The sequence below is a fragment of the Rhinolophus hipposideros genome (genome assembly GCF_964194185.1).
Source record: "Rhinolophus hipposideros genome assembly, chromosome: 3".
NCBI classification, from domain to species: domain Eukaryota; kingdom Metazoa; phylum Chordata; class Mammalia; order Chiroptera; family Rhinolophidae; genus Rhinolophus; species Rhinolophus hipposideros.
This window is the reverse complement of record NC_138049.1, coordinates 24,061,329-24,086,356: the sequence shown is the minus strand read 5'-3', so window position 1 is coordinate 24,086,356 and position 25,028 is coordinate 24,061,329. Positions and strand designations below refer to the sequence as shown.

The window sequence follows — 25,028 nt, the reverse complement described above, 5'->3', positions numbered from 1 at the left end:
ACTTTTACAGCTGTTTGACATTGTGGCAATATCCCACAGCACATGATTTTATGTTTTCAAAATATCTGTCTGTAACAGACTGCAAATTAAAAGAAAAAAATAGTCTTCATAGTAAGAGACGCACAACAAAGATAATTAATATTTATAAAGATGAAGCTGGTGTCCTGCAATTATGAAATTTGCATTCTGAGTTGTCTTAGAGAAAGTTAATTAGGTTCCATGCAGTTTTAGCGGTAAAAATATTTTATTCAAATTTTTTGAAGAAAGTAATCATGAGCGGGATTCAATATATGCGTGGTAGTTTGCTGTTAATCATATTATTTGATTAGCCAGAACTCACTTCCCAGATGATGGTGGCTCATTGATTACACAGTGAAGGAACAATACGTCACGGCTTTGTAACCACAGGGACCTTGGCAGAACTTGAGAGAACATCTTCCCAGAGACTGGGAGCTCAGACATTGCTCATGCAAAACCCACTTGGGTGGAGTGGGCGTATCTGAGCTACTTCGATGGCAACAGTAGAGAGTGATGGTAAGCCTATGAGCCACTATAGTTGACAGCAATGACACAGATGACATCTCCCTTACAAGAAGGCATTTTTCCAGCACCCAACCAACCAAACACGGAGTAGACATGACTTCAGCAAAAAAGGAGTCTAAATGGAGAAAGGGAAACCTTGCATCAATGTGGGAGGCTGTCTGATGTGAATGTTTTCTTTCAACAATTAAAAGAAATACACAGGAACATGATTTCACCGAAAAGAAGGGTATAGCCACGTTTCCTTTAAAGTCAAAGCAAATCATAACCACAGACTCCATAGCTCCTAGATCGGCAGTTAGCCATAGAAACAGGTCAGTTAATGAAACCTCTGAAAACGTCTCCAACAAAGGGAAGTACAAACACAGTAAGAACACAAAGTATCACAGGAGCCCTTAATATTCCTGTGTTGGATCTCACTCCCTATTACTTTATCATGGGGTTGCCTCCTATGTAGCACAAAGGGCAACCTAAAAATCATTACTGTAAATCAAGAGGCTATAAATCATAGGAAGAGAGCAAAATGTCAACTGTTTGTCCTGGGTGCCAGGAGATCAAAAAGTATGCTTTAAAAGGGATTGTGGATTCCTGATTAGAACACACACTTCAGCATAAAAGCACTCAGTTGTCATCACATGCCATTCACTTGACTTTCTAAAATGTCCTAAGTTACCACGGAAACTAAGAGTCCATGAAATTGATAGATTCTTTAATAAAATGAAATTACTGTTATGGGAATGGGTGGAGACAAATATGTTGAAGCTGCCAAAGTCATACCCTGCAACAACTCCACACCTGCATTCAATTAAAAATCCCAAATCTTAAACTATTGTTAGATCATAATGATTTCAAGTATGCTGTGGAAGTTACACTAGGCTAGTGTACACTCTCACCCAATAACACTGCATGTCTTCATAGTTAAACTCTCTTTTTGAGACAACTTTTTAAGAAACAGCATCATGAGAGCTTGTAACATTTCATCTAAAATTATTTTTCAGAAATATTCAAATTCATTTCAGCCTTATGGAACTCCTTAGAAATACAATGCAACTAGATACTCTTTATAGTATGAATTAATTGAATCCTTAGGGGGAGAAAAATGGGATGTTCTTTTTTGTTCTTACTCCCTCGATTTTATCAAATTTGTACCAACTGTATAAACAAATAACCCAAACTCAAAGTTTAATATTAAAGACTTTGGTGGTTTTTTAAGGTGTCAAATTAGGGTTAAAACTGTAAAAGTTAAGACTAGAGAGAATCTATGTCTGTCCTTCATTAATAGACTGAGGACAAAGGCGTAATCAACACAGCAAGCCAGGACCACTTTATTTCTAAAAATTGAAAAGCTGTCAAGAATTTTACATCAACAGAATGACATACACTGAAAGAAATGAACAAAATAATCTACTCCAGTTCCAAGGAAATTCATTTTAACTCCCTCATTCCAGCAATCTCACAGACAAACACACTCTCAAATGCCTAAATTAATTACATTATGACAAGAGTTGGAAGAAAAACAGAGTTGAAGAAAAAATCATTGTCTAAAAAGAGAAAATACCAGAAAATCACTACATGTACTCATATATTCACCATCTTAGAGTACTTGGGAAGCCCTACCATCCATACATAGCTAGAACAAGAACTATGTCTACAGTAAAATTAATTTCATTCCTGAATTCACACATTAAAGCTTAAAGCAAGAGAACTGTTTCTCCATTTTTAGTCAGTCTAGTCCTTTACACGAAAGCGTCTCTAAAAGAACTCCTACTACGACTGCAAACGATTCCTACTTTTACTGTTTCCTTTCATTCTAAACTTTTCACTACTCTTGTCTATGACAAAACACATACGAAACACACCCAAACGGAGAACTATCCTTTCTGTATAAAAGAAAATTCCATCTCCCCAGCAGGAGGTCTTTCTTCCTGTTTGCAACAACAACAACAAAAAGAACAATGACTTTTTCACTTTCATACTTACAAACTTCCCTCAAACTTTGATTTTAATAGAACTAACACTGTGATTTTGACTCTGATGCTACATGACAATTTCCCCAACGATAACTTCACCACCCAAATGGACCCAGAGCCCCCTCACCTTTCAGGCAGAACATTCTGAAGCAGTCCCATGGAGGGGCTGGGGCTGTGCAGTCGGATGGAGCTGCAGGGCTAGGCACAGCTGTCTCCCAGCCCACCTCCCCGGCACTCACTGCCAGAGAGCAGGGCAGCCAGCCAGCGCCTGGGATCACAGGAAGCCACTGCCCAATCCCCAGCTCTCTGGGCTGAGCTGCTGACACCTCCCTATCTCTCATACATTGTTTCACACCATAAAATCAGCCAGGATCATCTTGGAAAGTGAGGGGCGCGGGAGTGAGCAGTCATCACTGTTCCTACAGTCCAGCGGAGAAGGGTGTGAGGACCAGTCCACTTGTTTGTCTTCTCTAGCAGCGTTTTCCATGGCAGCAGATGGAGCACCTCATGTGACCAACAACACACAAAAAGCGATCACTGGACTCAGTTTAACTGTTTGCTATTCATAATGACTATTGTTTGACTTCATCATTCCTTTGCTACGCAGACTCTAAATTTTTTGGTCTGACATGGAACAACCCGTCTACTGATACATAATTAGCACCAAACGTTATGAAATGAAACTGCACACAGCTGTCGGGGTCGACATAAATGGGTGAACGTAAGCCAAGTGCTTATAACAGCGCCGGGTACATAGTAATAAGCACTATGGCCATGTTGACTCATTATTATTCCTACTGCTGTTCATAAACTTGAGCATTAGGACAAAACTGTGATGCAAGTTACTGCCCAGTTTCAGATGAGGAAACAAAGACAAATAGCCTTAAGCTGGCACTGAGTATGTGAATTTCTAACTCTACTGCAGCCATCCTCAGATCATGACGCTTCTCTCCCTCCAATGGAAAGCTGAATTCCCTCTGGCGAGTTGAGGACCACTCTACTGTATAGACTCTTTAACACAGTTTCAAAAGCAAAAGAAGGAATTTTATTTCAGATCTGAAGAAAAATGGTTTATAAATGTGGCCTCGGGAGCACCCTGCTTGAAAGCACAGTGTGACAATGAGTAGCCCACAGCCCTCAGAGACTCTCCAGTCCCCTGGCCACAGGAAATGGCCATTGTTCCCAAGGCCAGTTGCTATGTGCAGGTCTTCCTTTTGACTCCACAGGATGCAGGAAACTGACTCACAGAACCAATCTATCTGTCTGCGTCCTGGTTTGATGGCTGCAGCCATTGCTACATAGTATGGATGCTCTGTGTCTTTGGATTTCAACATCAGTTCCAGACAGCCTAGCTGGGTTTCTGCTCCTCATCTCCCAGTATCACCAGCAGTGCCTGGTTAATAAGTCCCCTACCAGGAGGAAGACATTGCACTAGTTGCTACGATCACAAAAAAATATCAGAAGTCCCTAGCTGGCAGCTCACTGGGGTTGGCAAGAAAAAAGGCTGCATGTGTAATGACAAACAGTGTGATATTAGCTCTTAGAACAGAACTGGAAGGAACCTTCTAGCGCATCTCCTCTGGTACACTGGCTCAGAGATGAGGTGATTTGCCCACTAACTAGTGGCAAGAGCAATGCCAAACCACCTGACAGCCTTGTGACACTCTTACCACGTGACACTCCCCATGAATGGCTGGCATCATACCTTGTCCTTTCCTGTCTTGAGTGGCCTTCCAAGCAATTTATAAATTGCAAAGGTATTCCTGAAAGTATTCTTGTGGGTTAGACACAACTTTTTAAATAATACATAAAGAGAGAAACTCTACACCTTGAAGAGTTAAGACTTCTGAACATCGGTTAGTACCCAGGGTTGGGGGTGGTTGTGTGCTTTTAATAGCACTCTATGAATACTCACAATCAAACTTTTTAATATGGAGACAAGTTTATATGCTGGGGAAAAACACTGAATTGGAAAGTAAAGAGAACCTGGTTGTAGCTGTCCGTAGCATTATCTAGCTGGTTTCCATTGCAGCTTATGACCTATAAATGTGGGGGTTAAATGTGGAGGCTAAATTTACTTTAAGGTTCCATCTTTCCAGCCTACTCCATTAATTTTTTGGCCGTCACATATATTGATATGTATAATAATATGCAATAAGCATTTTGTTAGATGCATTGTATAAGGAAAAGAGATAATTTTTGCCTCTCATGGTTTAGTGCAAGAGACAGGTGGGTGAACAAACAACTATAATACAGTGTGGTAAGATATATAATAGAATACACAAAATTAATAATGATTAACAATAGCTTCTTGCCTATTACCATCTAATTAAGCTGCTCTTCCTAACCAGGTGAAAAACTCTATAATCTAAAGTAATGGGTCAGACAGTGGTACCCAAATTCCTGTCTACCCAGAACCTCAGGATGTGACCTTATTTGGAAATAGGGTATTTTCAGATGCACTTAAGGTAAGGATCAAGATGAGATGTTACTAAATTAGGAAGCATTAAGGACAATAAGTGTCCTTATAGGAAGAAAAAAAGGACACACAGAAACATGGAAAAGGCTGTGTGAAAATGGAGGAAAAGATGGGAGTTATTCAGCCACAAGGCAAGGAACACCAGGAGGCATCAGAAGCCGGAAGAGGCAAAAAAGACTCTTCTCCTAGAGCCTCAGGAGTGAGCGTGGCCCTACCAACACCTTGATTTCAGACTTCCGGCCTCCTGAACTGTGAGAAAATTATTTTTTGTTGTTTGAAGCCACCTCATTTGTGCTAATTTGTTAACATAGCCCCAGAAAACTAATACATTTAGCAAGGTAACCATTATGGGAGAGGGGGCATGATTTTTATTTTCTTTTTAAATTAACTTCAGTTAATGACTACCTGGGCTTAAAACCTATGTTTTTCCATACCACTGAACTTACTGTAGATAAATTCTCAATTAAAAAAAAACATCTTCCTATAACATAGTACTCCTAAATATCACAAATACCATCTTCTAGTCAATTAGTGAAATATCGGCAGCACGATCTGAAAAGTTCACAGCATTAAACTCAAGCAGTAGAAACAGAATAGGCTTCTACTAATACCAAATATAAGATTATACTTTTTTTAAATTCCTGCTTTTCACTATCAAACTAAGTATGAACACGTTTGAGAAATAAAACATGAAAAAGCACACTTTTCAAACTATGGTGGGGCGGGAAGAAGTATCCATTAAAGTTGTCATTATCTGCCACCACTGATCATTGCTACTGAATGAGAAAAATAAATACCCAGGAAGACCATGTGGAGGGAGCGGGCCCAGGGTGACGAACACTCGCAGAATTTACAGCCCTCTGGACAGGACAAAGGTCTAGCCTTTCCAACCATGACCTTAGAGCAGCAACCACTTTTCTCCCTTGTACGACTACATCATCTAGCATCATGTTAAAGTTTAACATTATTATCTCAGCCAGAGGGCGTGGTAGCCACACATACAGCCAAAAATTTTTAGATACTTATGTCTTCCAAACCATTCCAGTGCTATGAAATTTGACCTGAGCTCTCAGCTTAGAGAAGCTCACAGCCTCTCCTGATCTCTCTTTGATGTCTTGAGTTGCCTTGACTCCACTGCTGTCCACCAGGCTCCAGTCTGTAACTCCACCCACTTGCCGAGGAGCACAGTACACACATACGCAACAGCAACAGGACGCAGTCTTCACGAGGCAGCTTTGCTCCATTCAGCCCGCCCTGACGTAGCTTCCAAAGGTAGGGCCTATGGCTGAGACGTGTCTTTCAGCTACAGTATTTCTTTCTACCTTGGGAGTACTTTATTTTTTTCTGACCATCATAGATACTACATCTTTCCCAAAGAACTCCAATTGCTCCATTCTCTCCCTTAAGGAAAAAAAAAAATCATGTTTCCAACTTATGTGAAAAACACAAGGTCAGGATAAATCCCAAACTCCCCATCTAGCAATAAAGTTCCTTCTGGACTTGGACGCAGTTCTTTTCCCAAAATGTTCTGGCCATATCCCCCTTCAGCGGCCCTGTCAGCAGGCTTGGTGCCATACTCCATATAGTCTCATACCTCCACCGTCCTCCATCAGGAGAGGATTTCCTTTGCCTGGAATGCAGCCCCCACCCCACAGCCGGTGTTTCACTTCTCTAAGCTTCCTTTGACCATGCTCCTCTCTCCCAGCAGAATCCATCTCTCCGTAGTACTTTATTTCCGCAGCTTTCATAATGTCACAATTCTGTCTGCCTACCTAAAATGAGAGCTCCTCAAAGTAGGAACTTATTCATTCATACTTAACCTCCAGTCCCTGTGGGTTGCCTGGAACATAATAGATGACCAATGTTCTTAGCATAAACCAGAATTAATATCCCTTAAATATTTTATCCCAAAGCAAATAGTTAATAGAAAGTGTATAAAACCTGGATGAGAAAGCTATCCAACAGCACCATGATTCCTATGAAAAGTCATAATATTTAACATAATCCTTAAAAATTAAATAAACAGATACTATCTTTTTCCTACATAAAATTGTACTGAAAGTCATTATTCAATAAGAGTTACTGATCATTAATAAACTTATCGTAGAATGTTTATAAATCATTTCTTTAAAGATTAATTGTCTATCACAATATACACAAATATCAAATCATTATACTGATCATTACTGAAGTTAATGTAATATGTAAATTATTTCTCAATAAAAAACACATCATTAAAAAAATTAAGTCTCAAGAAGACTCATTTTCAAGCCCACAAACACAGATACCACTCTCTCTCAAGGCAAGTTCTCCAGATCAAACTCAGAAAGCTGTTATTCCTATTCTCATTCAGCCTAAATTAAATATTTGAAGGATGATGAAAATGGAGGGGGTGGGAATTTTTCTGGAAATGTCCACACAAGAATGTTGTAGTCAGTGTGTCCAGCTGGAGGGAGAATATCAAAGATGTCATAGTGACCCCAAATCCCCTTTCTTAGTGAACTTACCATGAAATGCATTATAAGAGAAAAACAAAATAACTAGAGTCTAAATTTAATTCTTTTCAAGCTCTGCCATTGTCAGTTTGCCTAACATATGTATACTACATTTTGGAGTCTAGGGTAAAGTACATAAAAATAACTTTATATCCTGTCATGCTATATATTTTATCAATGTGCTCCTTGAAGGACTGACTCCTAAAATACACATATCAATGGCAATTCCACAACCCCCCCCCAAAAAAAAAAACAACTAACCTAAAATAAAGAGGTCATCTGTATCATTTTCTCCTAAACATTTCAGTAATCTGAGGAAGTTAAAATAATAACCAACCGTCAACTACAGAAACAGGTGCAACTCTTCTGCCCACAAAATCACTATCCTAAATCATTCTAAAGAGAAGTCAGTCTATAAATCAGAATTATTCAAAATCGTGAACCAGCCAATCAGGAGGAACACAAATTCTGCCACAATTTACTTGTTTAATAAAATATAAGCCCATAACCAGAAAGAGTAACTGAACTATAATTACTTTTAATCATCAAGCAAAAAGATAAAAATTAAAAGGAAGACATACCTAGTTAAAATGCCCAGGCTCCTAATAATTTGTTTTTTTAATATTTAAATTACTTAAGATTTATACATTTAAAATACTTTATTTTGAAACCAACTCTATGTTTGAAAAACTCAAAGCTCTGTAAGGAACTTGAAATTTCTATAAAAAGGTAGTTTATTTCTGAAATCACCGCATTCTCCAACTTTTGACCCACTAAAACCTTGGTGACAATGCTTAAAGGAAGGAGCTAATCATTTCCCTTTCAACTGCCAAGTCTTCTGAACAGCCAGGCAGTTTGAAACTTCAGGAATAGCGAGTTATTTCAGGACCCATAGGATTTACAACAATAATGGTTTGAGGAAACCACAGCATTTAGGCTCATTCAGTCTATTTCCCTGTTCTTAGGAGTTTAAAAATAAGCAAGAAAATGATTCTTTAAATTGGCAGACCAATTTCAGGGAGGCGTCTTGCCACGGTGCATGATAATCACAGAGTTACAAGGTCCACAGAGAACAGCTTCCCACAGAAACAGCTCTTTTCTGATCCTCCTCTTTGACCATGCCAAACAGATCTAAGCCTTTCCTTTTTCATTTTTGTTTTACCTCTTCCTCTCTTGCTTCTTCCTCTCTCCTCTCTCTCTCCCCTCTCCTCTCTCTCTCTCTCTCTCTCTCTCCCTCCCTCCCTCCCTCCCTCCCTCCCTCCCTCCCTCTCTCCCTCTCTCTCTCTCTCTCTCTCTCTCTCTCTCACACCCAGGATTAACATCAGTTAAGTTCTAACAGGAGTCACCTACAATTCTGTCCCTGTTAATGGCAGGCATTAATTCGTGTTCTATTTTTATTTAATGCATCTCTGCAAATTCAGCTGTTAACAATAATAAATCTACAGCCCCTCAAAAGGAAAGAAAGCTGCATGTCCAAAATAGACTACTAAGTTAAAAGTTTTAAAATGCACTTACTTCTTCTGAGGCAGGTGTGTTTCTGACAGCTCTACTAAGTTATTCTATAGTCTTTCAGGGCTTCCGTTCATACAAAAGAAAGGCTGCAGCCTGGGGCCCTTAGGGTTTTCTGTTTGGTTTGGGGGTTTGGGTTTTTTTCCCTTTAATTCTTTGAAAGCTGAATGAATTTTGCTTTTGTGACTGGAATCAAAGTGAAGCCGGAGAGCCTGTTTTCAGGGTTGATGTCCTCTGCCTGTGCTCTCAATAGTAAGTTGCTTGTCTTGGGCACATCTATTTAGAAAACTTCTGTGAGATACAGAGTGAACGAAAAGCTTCCCAAACCTGCTCTGAAAGGTCAGCAAAGGAATCTATCACTTGATCTTCACAGGGAGTCAGGAATGTCAAAATTAAAGAAACAAATAGAAAGGAACACAATCGCAATACCATGTAAGAGAAGTGAAAGGAATGTAAGGGTGCAGCCTAACTGGGCCACTATCAGTTGTGAAGTCCTAAGTAACTCACCTCCTGGGATCCTCGCTTCTCATCTGTCCCACAAGAGATCTCTGAGGTTCCTTCCAGACCTAACAAGTTAGCCGTGTTTTATTCAGGTAACTCTACTTGGATCCCTTCAGAGCTCCAATTTAGGGACTATATGTGAATATTTACTCAAATGCTCTTAAACAGCACTAAGAAAGTAAGTATGTGGTCATTGCTTCAATAAGCTCTCTCACTAAAAAACTGCTCAAGTTGTTTAATTAGGTATATACAAAACAGTCATAACTCTTTTAATATCACTTCATCTGAAAAGAAAAACATCTTTGCGATTGTCATCATCTCTGAGATTTTACAACCAAAGCACAAAGTGGGTATGAAAAGCTTGTGATACCAGGAATGAGCATCTTTTATCAATTCTCTAATGTTTGGAGAATGAGAGAGTTTTTAAATCATTGCTTTTCTCTGAGCCTCATTTCTCGAGTCATCACAGAAAAAAATACTTTTTAAGTCTCTACTTTCAACTTATTCACATTGCATCCAGACATTTTTGCAATTCTCTGATATATAAATCAAAGTATTCATTAAGCAACTACTGTAGTCCTAGGATACAAAATGAGGATTGTAGCATTTCAACACAGATTATGACAAGATAATGTTCATTCTGAGTATTGGGATATAAATAGTGGTTTGTTAAGAAATGCACAGAAAAGGCAGAAAGTCAAATCAGCTTTTCCAGTCTCATTTTCTATAATCCCATCTGTGTTAATGAGGATCAGATGTCATTTGTAGTGTTTGGCCAAAAATGTTTAGTGGTGTAGAATTGGTTTCAGATAATATGAATTATTCAGAGAAATATGTCTTAACGTCACAATTTTTTGACTTCTCTATAAACAGATGATGTGAAGAAAGATATGACACTGAAGATATGTGGAGGCAATTTAACCCATATGAAAAACAAAAAAATGTATCTGGTGTCCAAGTATCAGATGGAGAGAAGGGAGGGAGAAGATAGAGAGAACTCAACATGTTATTAGACAAAGTGGTTAATGGTGAAACCAAAGCTTAAAAGCATAAAAGCTATAGTTGTTTATTAAGTGAAACAATGCAATAATCCTACTTGAAAACTCTGAGTGTTAATAGAAGTGCTTAAAAGTTAACGTTTACAAAAAGAACTGAGGTGCGCAGATGTAGTCAATAATTCCCTAACATTAATGCAAACACGTCCTTTATTCAGCTGTTCTACAAAGCAAAGCCAACAGAAGATACACATGTAAAAAGCATATTTACACACTCCCGTAACATCCCACTTATCAAGAGATCACTTTTCTGACAAACTCAACCACTCAAACTATGGCCAAGAAGTCAAAATGGTCTCTGACCTGACAGCATCACTCACAGCACTGTGGTTCAGAATCTCCTTACAATCTTCTGGTCAATACTGTTGTAATAAATGGGATTGCCCACACCCTTCACACGTGGTTAACAAGCTAGAAACACCAAACCAGAGAGTGGCTGGGACTACAAGAGGCAGGCCGAAACAGAAAGCTCACAGCCTCACAGTATAAGTGGCATAAGAAGTAGACCCGCTCCACACCAAAGCCAAGGTCCCCACAAACTGCACCGCCACTAGGCCTTTGGCAGTTATCACAGCGACACCAAGGCCTCCAAACAAGCTTTCCTTGTGCTCCGAGGGTTGAACAGAGACGTTGCACAGCGTCCTAACACAGAGTGCGGGACTAAATCAAAGAGCGGATTCAGATCCAGTCTATACCATTACTATCTGTATGGCTTCAGGTCACTTCATCTTTCAGGGACGGCTTTGTCACCACAAAAGAGGGTAATGCCATTGATCCTGCCCACCTCACAGGACTGTCATAACAATGAAATGAGACCAAACACGTGTGCTGTGAGTACTGGGTAAAATCCAAGACTCTTATCTGCAAGAACATATTTTAGAAAGGCTTTTTATAATATATACATGAATTGTTTTAAAATCCTGAAAGGTAATAAAGGCAAGCATTTGTTATATAGAAAGACAAACAAATAAAAGGTATATTCCTCTAACACTTTATGTAAGCGAATATGTAGTCCATATGATCTGAATTTAGAAAAGAATCTATAACTAATCATCATTTTTTTATAATAATTTCATGTTTCAAAGAAAATGCAGGTATCAGAGATCCATCTTCCAGTTCAGGTAGGGTCTCTCATACATAGATGCTAGAGCCCAACGATTCGAAAGTCAAGTTAAATGGATTGAACTTCTCAACTTATTTTCCCCTCTGGGGAATGGACAGTAGGCCAGTAATGACAGAGAAATGTCCAGAATAAGGCAGAAATCTGTCGGACATTACTGTTCATGAGCTGTCCCTTGGGTGGGTCAGCAGGGGCAAATAGTCTTCCGAGGGCATTAGCAAGGCTCTGTGGCACTGGGCCCCAGGAGGGACCATCACAGGGTCCTGCTCGCTGATTGCCCAGCACTGCCATTTGCTCGATGACACAGCCCTGGGCGAGGAGCATAGAGGGGAGCCTAGAAGAGGCCTGACTGTGGTGAATGAATGGCGTGCTCAGATCACAGTCCTGAGTTCTCAGACCAGAGGATTTTCTGAGATTCCGCCCTAATCCACATCGCCTCTCAAGATACTTCTGGAGGGTGTGAGACCTTTCTACTACATTGACACTACAGTGGACTAGCTGCAGAAACTTTAGAAGTTTGTAACTTCTAAACATCGTGAAGGAGTTATCTGGTACACAGCATAATAAAACCCTGCTGAAAGAAGTGAAGTCTACCAAAAGCACCCTTTGTCAACTAAAGGCTGTGCCCTAATAGAGAGTTACAAAATCTTTTGTAACTGACTTTTGTACATCAGGACAGATATTTTCTGTATATTAAAATAGAATAGAATAAAACAGCAGAGAAAATAGAGTATCACATGTAGACATGCAGTAAAGGTAAGCATTTTCACGAAGCTTTTCTTTCATTTTATATATAGCAGGTCCTTGAACAACGTCATTTTGTTCCATGTCATTTCATTACAACGTTGATGAGAAAAAAAAGTCGATTCTCGGCCGGGGCCATGGTCTGTGTGGAGCTTGCGCAGTCTCCCTGTGTCTGCGTGGGATTCCTCCCGGTACTCCCGTTTCCTCCCACATCCCAAAGCTATGCACGTGAGGTGAACTGGCATGTCTTCCCTGTCCCAAACTGCGTGTGAGTGTGTGCATGCATGCGTGTGTGTGCGTGCGTGAATGTGTGTGTGCACGTGCGTGCGTGCGTGAGTGATGCACCCTGTAAAGGAAGAGCGTCCTGTCCAGCGTGGGTGCCTGCCTTGCACCCTGAGCTGCTGGGACAGGCGCCAGCCACCCTGACCTTGAACTGGAATCAGCAGGCTAGAAAATTATTCTCTTCCTTGCCTTTACTTATCTTTCTTAAATGTATGCACAGTTTATTTCATTGTTTAATAGTAAAAGTTCTGGGTCTTTTTTAAGAAGTTTGGTGATGTTTTTATAACCAGAATATGCCATAGGAACTTAACTCTTACTTTTATCAATTAGCCAACGGTTAATTCATCTCATTACACGCCGTTTCACGTAAAGTCTCAGTTTTCAAGAATCTATCAACAACATTAAATGAGGACTTACTGTACATGCATATGTGTGTATATATGTATAAGTGTGTGTGTGTGTGTGTGTGTGTGTGTGTGTGTGTGTGTGTGTGTACTGTATAGGCTAGGAACAAATGTAGGGTATTTATTACTCTGGACATAGGCAAAACTTTTGAAAGTCACTGTCTTAAAAAAACAACAACTATGATTGCACTTATTGGGCACTGAAAAACTCAAAATAGTCACCCCAGAGATCCACTGTAAAAGATTCTTTCTCCCATTCCAAATAAGCATTTGTTACAGAGAAACCTAGCTCAACTTGCTCAGAAACTAGAGGAAAATTTACTAAATAGATTTTTTGTTCGAATCTTTATTAGTTGGAGTTGAAATATAACCTTCAAGACTTCTAAAGTCAGTTATATAGCCTTCCCCTGGTTACAGTGACATAAGAACACAGATCAACTGGATCAACTGACACATATCTCAGCACATGGGATGAATCCAACGTCTGACGATCCAAAGAAAAGTTGGAGGAGGGAAATCCTCACCTCTCCCGCTTCATAAAATCATCAATAGTACACAATAATGCCCCAAATGCAAAAACGGATCTCAAAAATTGCTTATAAATCTAACAGAACTGAGATCCTTAGGCAGGAACAACATTCAGACATTCATACGTAAGGACAAAGAATTGGACTTGGAAAGCTAGCAAGGAAAAAAGGTACTTAAAAGACCTTTTTATAGTTGAATAGAGTATGTTGATTAACTCTGCAATAAAATTACTTTAAAGTAAAAATCAAAGTTCTTTTTCCAGGAAGTCAAAGCACTCTATGTAATTTTTATTGGTGAAAACATTATGTAAATAAATAACTACCAGTCTAGATGACTACAGCAGCCAGGCCACGCACCAGCCACAGCCACCCACCAAGAGAAATTCACAAGTTGTCTTTTGTGTGCTTTGTAAAAGAATCCCCAACCAATCCAGACTGAAGCAATACACACCTGTTCAGGTAGGAATTCTGGTTTATCTCCAAATGTAATCCAGAAACATCAGACACCCAGTTTCTACTTCAGCTGAGGCGTTTCTAATTACAAAGTGAAAGAGAAGCTTCGGGAATAGAGGCAAGGGAACTGTACCAACAATAAAATATAGTCTCATTTTCTCTTTTAAAGTTTATTGAAAAGACAAAAATCAAGTGATATGGTTTATTGAAATCTCAACTGGTGTGGCTTTTGCTTATAAATGGGCTCTCCTTAGAGAAAGATAAATATGAGGTCTGACAATTAAGTTTCTGAACTTGTTGCAACAATATTGCTAACCTTTTTTGATATCAGAGGGATTATTCATTATGAATTTGTACCAACTGGACTAACAGTTAACCAAGTTTACTACTTGGAAGTGCTGGAAAGCCTGCGTGAAAGTTAGACGACCTGAAAATTTCACTAACAATTCATGGCTCTTGCATCACGACAATGCACCAGCTCACAGGGCACTGTCTGTGAGGGAGTTTTTAGCCAGTAAACAAATCACTGTATTGGAGCACCCTCCCTACTCACCTGATCTGGACCCTAGTGACTTCTTACTTTACCCAAATTTAAAGAAAATATTGAAAGGAAGACATTTTGATGACATTCAGGACATCAAGGGTAATACGACAGCTCTGATGGACATTTCAGAAAAAGAGTTCCAAAATTGCTGTGAAGGGTGGACTAGGCGCTGGTGTCGGTGCATAGCTTCCCAAGGGGAGCATTTCAAAGGTGACCATAGTGATATTCAGCAATAAGGCATGTAGCACTTTCTCTAGGATGAGTTCGTGAACTTAATTGTCCAACCTCTTATATATGGAACCCAAATCTGACAATTACTTATACCACTAAAATTATTTTAACCAGTGAACAGATTAGTCTTTATCCTTGTTCCATACCTTTTCCAATCACGTACAGGAACTTTAGTTAGCTATGTCTTAAAAACAAACAAATAAAATCGTACAAGTGTACAATCAGTCATGCAAACAGTATATCCAGAAATGTGACCAAATCCCAGTAGACCACCATTACTGTATTCCCTTAGAAGATGGGCTCAGAAAAATGTCAGCAACGGGAAGGCAGAAGAGAGAGTGTGGAGACTCATCTCTTCTCCCCTTTAACTTCTCCCCACTTTTTCCTCCAGTCTACTGCCACCTTATTCCATTATCTTCCATTCATTACTACCTTTAACAGAGCCTTTTAAAAAACTAGTAGGGCATGAAAATGGCAGGGCAGTCGCTCTTCATTCCACTCCCCCTAATGAGCGCCTGCTCTGGGGACGCCCTGTGCACCATATCACTCCTGGTCACTCACAATTCAAGCCATTTTCACCTTGACTCAGAGAAAGTCTTGCTCATCCACGTGGCTTTCTTAAGGTGCTACTTTATATAACATTAGAAGCTCTCCAAACACAAGAACCCACAACATGCACCCAAATCCTTGGAAAGAATCTAGTAAAGGGTGGTATTGGCAGGGGGAGCAACAGCTGGGGACCCCAGCTAAGAAGTCCTCCCAGAGAGATGGTCTCAGACAATGGCTCAGCTACACAAGCACTCACCATGTATCCTCCATGTTCACATAGCCAAAATGGGAAGCATCCAGCACAGTTCTAGCAAGAACTAACTAAATAATTGTTGGTTTAAAGTCTCTGATGACCAGTCAGTCATCAAATGTCAGCCATACATGACAGAGAACACTCGGGGATGCTGAATTTAAAGGTATAATGAAGAGCTTCTGCAAGGGAGAGAGGGGCAGACAACAGAGAGACATCGCTGGGAGCTCACAGCTCCCCAGGCCGCACAGAACACACATCTGTGTATATGAACAATATGTTATGTTGATTATACATACATTTTCCAATCACATTTATTAAGACAGTGATCACCATAAATATCTTTAATTAGGAAGATGAGAAATAATCTTCCTAAGGTGAAGGCTACGTACATTTCATAAAGCTAGAAAAAATATAACTGTATCTTTGGAAAAAAAAAACCACAGGTGTGGTTGCTACAGGAACAAATAACTATTAAAACCTGTGGTTTCCTTTAATAAAGACAGCCTAATATGAACATCTGTTATTTCGTAACTGCCTATATAATCGCTTCCCCTGGCACTTGCTCTCTTCTCAGCAACTATGTCCCATCTCAGTTCTAGCCCGGGTTCTCATCTCTGATGCTCCAATCCATTCGGCATGCCTTAACCAGAACCATTTTCCTTCAACCTTGTGTACATACAGCAAAGTACAAGACACTGGATAAGACACACGCTAGCCTTCAAAGAACTTCATTGCAGCAGAGATACGAAGCATGTACACAAATAGTCTCAAAACAGAGCATTCGCCCTTAAGCCAGAAGTTACTGAGTCTAAGACCCCAAAATGTTATTTCTCTTTTAGAAGAATTACACAGGGGTTCCTTGTCTCATCCCATTTAAGTTTCCCTGCCGAGTTTTCAGTTCTCCCTGATGATCTAATCCTTCCTTGCTTATCAAACCAACTATTATTTTTATTAGACAATTATGGTATCCAAACAATATTTATTAAATGAGTTAATTCATGTAATGTGTTATTAATAATAGTTTCTAGCCATGGCAAGTACTCATTAAATGTTCGCTGTTGTTAATATTTATGGGCGGGATGACTGATTTAGATGTGACTTTCAGTTTGGTATTTTAACCATTTCAGGATTTCACATAAAAACTGAGATAGAAACTTATACTTGAAGGATTATGTAAAGAAGGGAGAGCTTGCACTTTGTTTGCCTAGGTTATTCAAGTTCTCTAAAGGCACTTATTTCCATACTGAAAATTCTACAGAATAACATATTCTACACTAGGATAAAGACATCGGTGATTCCATTGACTACTGATAGTGAAAAGATGGCCATCCCCACAGACAGTTCCATTAAACACAACCAGATCCAATTGGTAGGCTGGCATGGTATCTATAAAACATGTAATCATTTATTCAATAAATAAGCAGTACCTGCTACCCATATGTATGATGACTAGGGATTATCTCATTTTACACAAATTAAAACTAGAATCTAAATAGATCACGTGACTTGTTCCAGGTTATACAATTAGCAAGTGACAGAAGTGAAACACTCAGATGTCCTGGTCTAATGCTCTCTGCATCATATATTCCCTGTCAATTAAAATGTATTAAACACCTACGATGGGCCAAGCTTGGGGAACATCGGTTATCGAAACATACAAAAAAATCTCTCCTGTCTTAGAGGTTAAATTCTAGTTTGAGGAGACAGGCAGTACCAAAACTAAACACATAATGTATGTAAGTATATTACATGGCAGTAAGTGCTTTGGAGAAAACTAGAGATGGGGATAGGAAGGTCAGGATAAGGGTAAGATGTGGCAATTTAAAATAATCACTGAGATAACTTTTGCCCAAAGGTCTGAAAGAAGTGAGACAGGGAAGGATTCTAGGTAGAGGGCAAGGGCAAGTTGCAGGGCATGTTCTAAAAACAGCAGAGAGCCTAGCGTGACTTAGAGGACAGTGAGGGGAGCATGAAAGTGCTGAGGTTAGGGCAGCAATGGGTGAAGGCGGTAGATCACACAGCACCTTCTAGAACACCCTGAAGACTTTAGTTACTGAGAAGGAAAGCCTCTGAAGGGTTTAAAGCAGGGAAGTTACACGACACGACTTGTGTTGGATGTTTTCAGGATCAGTGAAGCTGCTGTGTTAAGATTAGCCTGACTTGGGGTGAGGATGGCGGGGTAGGGGAGCAAAGGTGAAAGCAGGGGACCCGGTTAAGATGGCAATAGCACGGCACCACCCCCCCTCATCAGGCATGGCCTCATCCATCCCATACCTCATCTCTTTCACTAAGTGAACTTCACTAGTGGTCAAAACAGTCATGATCAAACGTTTCTACAAGGTATTTGCTACGCGCACAGTTTTTGTGGAGCAACAGGAAACAGTGGGCCGCCACCAAAATCATGTTCCCACAAACTGAACCCTCTCTTTTGCTACACTCAACGAAGTTCAGAGTTGGGAGCACTTGTAAGATTACATTCATTAGTACAATCAACGCAGAACCCGAGTGCTTTAGGCAGATGCAGAGAGTGTGTCTGGCATGTTGGTCGCGAAGACAGCACCGTCCACACTGTCCCCGATGAGTTCTGCGCACTCAGCCGGCACTCAGCCTTGGGGATGGAAACGGTAAATAAGACTTGGTCTGTGCCCTAAAAGAGTCTAGCTAACGACACCGAAGACAAGTAAACAAATAAGGATAATCCAGTGTATGATAAAAGCAATTACCAAGACATGTTGAAGGCAGAGACATGACACAGAGAAGAGAGTCAACAGCTCTGCCCTTTAGGGATTAGGGAAAACTTTACAGAGCTTTAAAGAGAGTCTAGAGGGTTAAGCAGGAAGTCCGTAGGCAGAAGAAGGGAATGCAGCATCCTGGCAGGGAAATGGTAATGGCAGGGAATGGGAGATGCAAAGTTCTAGAGTCATGAAAGAGCAATGGGTCCATTTGCTTTTTCTGGAGTTAAAAGGGATAGGGAACAGAGATCAGACGGTGCAGGATTTCATGCTATGTCAAGTGACATGGGCGTCATTTTGTAGACAATGAAGAACCACTGAAGAGGGGCTCAATTACAGTTGTATTTTAGGAAGAGGACTCTGATCGCACTGTAGACTCAAGGATGGCTTAAAGGAGCACAAGAGTGAAGCTCACAAGAAAGAGTAGAAGACCATTCAGAAGACCAGGTAAGAGTGGAGGAGCGCCTGCCTGCCCCAGGGTTCAGATGGACACGTGAGTGCAGACACACAGGCCCTGAGGAGGTAAAACTGACACAACTGGCTAACTGAAGTATTTCACAGAAAATATTGTAGTTTAATTTTTTTTAATTTGATAGAAAATAATATACTTAAACAAAAAAAAAACCCTTGAAATCACATGGACATATAATACATCTATAATAACTGCAAGAGACTTATAAAAACTAACCCTAATTAATACACAGGGTATTTTAAAAATATTTTTTAAATAACTGTTTGAAAAGAACAAGTTTACAAATGTTTCCAAAACCCAGTAAAGACATTTTCACTGGGAAAAAAAACACAGGTTACTTACGTCCAAAAACTAAGCTGACAATAAGTTACTTCTTTTATCACTCTAAAATATTTCTAGCAATCTAAGTATGTCTAATTCTCAAAACAAACCCACAAACTTTTTAAAATAAGTGAATAAACTAAGCGTATTACATGAAACATCATTTCAATAGAACTTCATCAATTTAATAACAAATAAAATCATTTTTGCAATAAAACAAGGTAGTGAGACAACAGAGATTCCTACCATCAAAAGAAAAAATAATCAAAGGTCAAAAAAGGGCAGTCTCAATGAACCAGATAAAATATTAAGCGGCACTCACTGTTTGGCTCTTTCACAGAATGTCAACTTCAGTAGAAAGAAAGCAGGAAAACTTCACTGCATGGAGAACATTCTTCTTACCTCTTTTATTATTTTTCCAATGCATATAATGACCCTTAAAATAAATATTACTTATTTATCTAGTTTTACTCTCAAATTCGGGGTGCTACATTGACAATATTTGCCAATATTTTTTAGGCTTCTTTAATGCCATGAAGAAAGTGTTCTTTAATGCAATAATTTTAAAGATTTTCATGATCAAAAATAAATCACAGCTATTTACAAGGAAATGAGATCTTGACCTTGCTGCTTTTGGTCTTCCATGCCATTTTTCTCCATTGTAATATCTGAAGTCATTGCTAATCTAATTATGCACATGGATCCTGTTTTCTGCAACTATTTTATTAGGGAGGACATGGGGATGAAATTACTTTAAATAGAGCCAACTCCCACCCTCAACAATTGATTATCTCATGTATGGATTATCCATCACCCTTGATACCTAGTAAGGCCATTCTCTTGCCATTTCTGTAGTCCCTAGGAAGAGAGAGAACTGAAATTCAAATATTCAGATTTGGCAATGTTATAAATACACGTCATATAGTCCAGAAAAAGAGAACGAAAGCATTGTTTAAATGGAGGCTGTGCATGTCAATTACCGTCTCTATCTGCCGACCTGCCAATACCAGGATCATCAATCACGCCTCTGCCCAGCTGAACAGAGGCCTGGGAACACAACAACACATGCTCTGCCCAATGAGAGCAGACCCCTTTATTATTCCACCTCTTTAGGTTTTCTTTGACAAGAGAAGGGGAAGTGAGCCAGATAGGGGGAGTGCAGAATAAATACTATTTAGTCACCAGTTTCCCCTGAAAACCTTCCACAGTGCTGGAAACAAAGCAGGAGCTCATTACATATTGTTTAAACCAATGCTAACAGCCAGAAGACAATGCAAACCATGAAAATGCTCCAGATACAGTATCTTTATCTACACCTTCTCATCTAAGCCATTCATTTGATCCTTTTTCACAATTATCCTACATTTTCTCTTTAATTCCCCCTTAAACATCTGATCCGCTTCTCCATTGAAGTATGAACTCCATGACTTCAGACCTGTGTGCTACATTTCTTCGTACCCCACATACAGTACTCAGTAAAAATTCCTTCAATACATTCTCTCACAACTCCTTATGAAAAGCTACATATTGTCTCATCTACAACTGATTTCCCCTTTTTTGATACATAGGCATCTAATAAAACAGTTCAGGATTTCCTAAATGTAATACTCAAGAGGACCCTGATTTACACCCTTGATTTTTATGCTAATTAAGCCCCAACATCATCTGCTGTGATAGTGAGTCTTATCACACTAAGAATGTAAGGACTGATCATCACTGTCACTCAATTCATTTTTACCTTCCTGAGTACAAATGTCGATACAAGAGAGTTTTGAAACTTGTCATGTGCTAGAACACAAGAAAACAGACAGGTGCTTACTTGTGATTGCTTTGCACGTATCAATCTGTATCTTCTAGTTACTTTTGAGGCTCAGGAAAATTAGTGTAATTGGAAAGAAGCCTATTAGTAGCATCTTAATCTTATAAAAAGTTTCTCCAAAGAAGTCTCTAGCACTGTAATTTTATCCTTAGCTTCTTAAGTAACAATAGTAAATTGTAAAGCTCTGGGTGTGTGTACTGATAGACAGATATTCATTATTGCAACCACTTAAAAACTGTATTTTGATGTCATTGATGAGCAATAGAGCACGGAGATTCACTACAAAATGAACTTCTTTAGTTTTAACAAAACTTGAAAGAACTGTTTTATAAAATGATCCTGCATCTTATACAATATATTATCCCCACATAGAAGGGATACAGTGGGCTAATTATGCAAAACAATGTGACCTGGACACAGTGGGCAGGGAGAAGGCAAGCACTCTGGCCTTGCAGCAGCTGCTGGATGGGAGGTTGGGAGGGAGAAGGTCCCATGGTCGGGGGGCTGGAAGGGACACCAGGGACATGGACACACGAGAGACCAACTGCTAAAGGGAGGCTGACTTGTTAAGTTACACAGTCCTACCTCTAGCTGTCACTGCTTGAGGTAGTGTACATGGGGGAGTGGAGGAGGGAAGGCAGGTTTTTAGAAATCTGTGTAAATCAAAAAATGTTCATGTAAGGTACAAGGGTTGGGTAGTAGGTGGACAGGAAAGTGGATTTGGATGCATGTAGTCTGGGCAGACAGGTATAAAGAAAAAAGGATGCCGCTCAATTCCGATCAGACCAATATGTCTTCAATGCATACCTATTTGCAACCAAATCCTAATATGGCCATTGGGCTTTCTTAGCACTGACTGCTAATCCTTGCTATAGTTTTAGTTTATTTGATGCTCCTAAGAAAAAACTCCAATCTTGCATAATTTTTCTGAAATATTTTTCCTCTTTTGATCTGTAAGTATAAACAAATGTCACTTCTGTATTTCTCCAAAGGACAGAATTATGTAGAATAAAGATCAACTCTTATAACATGCCTCAGAGACAACATACAAAATTGGGAGTCAATTTTCTCTTGTAAGTCAAATGTGAGAAGAGAATTTTGATCTATAGGCAGCTTTTTAAGTATTCCCCCAACTCCACGTCAAAAGTGATAATATTATCCATGCCTAATTATTTCCAAGAACCACATAAATTTACATACTGTATTACACATGCCTCCATTTATCTTCATGAGGCTACTGTATCCCCTCTTACATTAGAGGATAAAGGGCACAATCTTTTGTATTATTGCATAAACAAGTCCTCCCTTCCTTTCACAAGTCACCCCTGTTCTGTACAATGACTTCTTTATTTTTCACAAGTCAAGTGTACAATATTTGCTTCATTTCCCAACTAAAATGAACACGTGCAAATTCGGTCTCTTTCCTGTTAAAGTTAAGTTAGATGCAGCATCTCTGATAAAATCCTAAAGCCACATGCTCACATGGACACAATCTTTAACAAAACCCTGACAGCAGTTGATTTAAAACAAAACAAGCAATAAAAAACAACCTTTGGCCAAGGCCAACGGAATCAAAACTACACCCTCCCGTAACCACAGCACTACTGTATCCACCCTTCAAACATGTTTGCTTCAAACAGTACAACCCATCCATTTACCAAAACCACAGCTTATGCCTGATTTAGAAAAGTTAAAGTTCAATGCTAACTAAATTACGCAATTCCAGCCAGAAGGCACAAATGCCTTGTCTACGCCTGGCAATTATACATCTGTACTGAAAACCTGCATTTTTGAGCTCAATATCAGCAGACCACTGGTGACCACCTTGATACAATAAACAATTGGCATCTTCAAAGAGCATTAACTAATCCCTCTTATGCCATAGTTGTATAGATAAGAATAAATGGATGAACACACATGACCCAGGAAGAAGGGCTGTGTTGAATTCTTAGTCCATGGAATATAATTACTGTACATATTTAACTTAATTTATTCTATCCCATTTGAGCAGTTTTGTTTCCAGAAAGGAAGGAAAGAACAGGTCCCTGAAATATTCTAGTGAGGTTTCTTTTGGCACGGGGGAAAAAACGTGATAAACAGGGAAAACACAATCAGGCGGAATGTCTGGACTAGGTTCCTTTGTAATACTTAAATAGTGCTCCCCTACTGGGCTTTGCCACAGCACAGAATGGAGAAACCATTTTAGAGCTTAACAATCCAGGCTCCACAGCAAACATTCAAAGAGGAAGAACTCAGAAATTCTAAATACAAAAGAGTGGTCTGTTAAGAAATACTGAATATTTTCCTCTCTCCCGCCAAGACTGATATTTTTCTTCACCATAAGGAAGGTAAAACATGCTAAACCTGAAAACAGAGACCAACATTGGTCTGGAAAGGAACTTGAAAGAAATCCAAAAACTCCTTTTGGCCAAGATATGAAGGGCAAGCCCTTCATGTGTTCATTTTCCTCAACATTACTCCAACACCTGTGCAATTCAAGCATTCATATAATTCATCAATCTTCTTAAAGAAACATACAAAGGGACTATCCAGGGTTCCCAAAGTTTTTTCAGTGCACTGTCCCAGGAAAGAACTCCACATCCTAACCTTAACTTGTCTGAAGAGCAGAAGATCCCTTTTGAGATGGTGGTTTACCATTGAACTTTTCACCAGTCACCTGAGCGTGTAGATGTGATGGGGGGAGAAAGAGTGCTGGAGACGCATAACAGCTAGTTTGTCCTCCTCTGAAGGACACAATCTCAACCTGAATCGAGTTGGAAAAGCACTTTTATTTTAGACCTGAACACAAATGAATGACATTGAATTCCAATACAAAAACAAACAGACAAAAACACCTAATGGGGTCAAAAATCAGAAGGGAAATCAGTGCTAGGAACAAAGAACTCTACACGGCAAACTTCTAAAAATGTTTCAGTTAAAAGAAAATCAAGTCACCTTTTCTGGGCTGGGTTCTGTACGTCCAGTTTTCATCGTCCACGTCCACCTGCTGCCCACAAACCGAGAGCTCTCCGTCACTGCGAAACAGCCTCTTTGTCTGCCTGGACAACGAGGAGAAATTTATCCAACTCACAGCACGTGAGAGAGAACCTGAATTTGACTTGAGTCTGAAGGAACCTGAAGAGCCTTCCTTTTTCATCTTCTTTCACATCAAAATCCACTAGAGACAAAGGACAGCCCCGCAAAGAAAAAGCTCGGTGTTTAAAACTGGTCCAGGTCCTTTAAACAGCCTGCTCCTTCCCACCTACTCACACAATGTTGAGAGTCAGGCACGGCTTTATTCAAAAAGATTGCATCTGTGTCACCCAATTACAAAGAAAAGGACAATGAGAGGTTAAGAAACAAACAAAAAAAAACCCAACAACAACAAAAAAATTCTTTTTTTACTCCAACCACATTCTGGTACTTGGTTTCCAGATCCAAGGGATAGCCACAGCCCACCCACAAACAAAATACAAATAAATAAAAGTATAATTTTTCAAAAATGATGCAGGGTGTTCGTTTCAGGAACACTTGTCAGGACTTTGCAAAGAAGCGAACCACGGCACTCCGACTCTTTGGTGTGGACCTAGCATCCCAAACTGTAATCCTACCCCTCTCCCAGGCATCTTTCCCCGCAAGGGCAGGAAGCCAGCTGTCTGTGGCAGACAGAAGGGACTCCTCAGGCTGGAGAAAGATTCAGCGCCAACCCAGGCGCCCACTGTAAAGTTCACCTGCACAGGTGACTTGGGAAAAATCAGAGTTCAGCTCACTGTCGCAGCGCAGATTCCTAAACCGCCCACTTGCCCTCTCTGCCGGCTGCGAGCTGCCCAGGATCCACAGGACTCCACAAACAATAAAACAGGCTGCGTGGCGATTGCTTGGATTACAGAGTAAGCACAAGCACTGTGAAAGATGATAGGCTTTCCCCACCCTGAAAGCACCTCATTGGAGCCAGAAAACCCCGCCTCTCCACAGTCAATACTTCAGTGGCAGCTCAAACTTCTGAACTCCAGCAAAGCTACGGAAAT

At 39.8% G+C, this 25,028-nt stretch overlaps 1 protein-coding gene across 3 annotated transcripts in view; it reads right to left on the bottom strand.

The window, feature by feature from the left end:
- The window catches only part of NHSL1 (NHS like 1), a gene marked incomplete at its 5' end in the record, with an annotated part of 121,979 nt that extends 97,562 nt beyond the window's left edge, over positions 1–24,417 (bottom strand). For 2 of the 3 annotated variants that reach the window (XM_081045191.1, XM_081045192.1), the window contains one exon: positions 23,956–24,417. In XM_081045191.1, the coding sequence (XP_080901317.1) occupies positions 23,956–24,157 (202 nt within the window). Of the gene's footprint in view, positions 1–2,637; positions 2,852–23,955 lie in introns of those variants that run through there. The other variant, XM_081045190.1, reaches the window with a different exon arrangement.
- Positions 24,418–25,028: the final 611 nt, after the last annotated feature.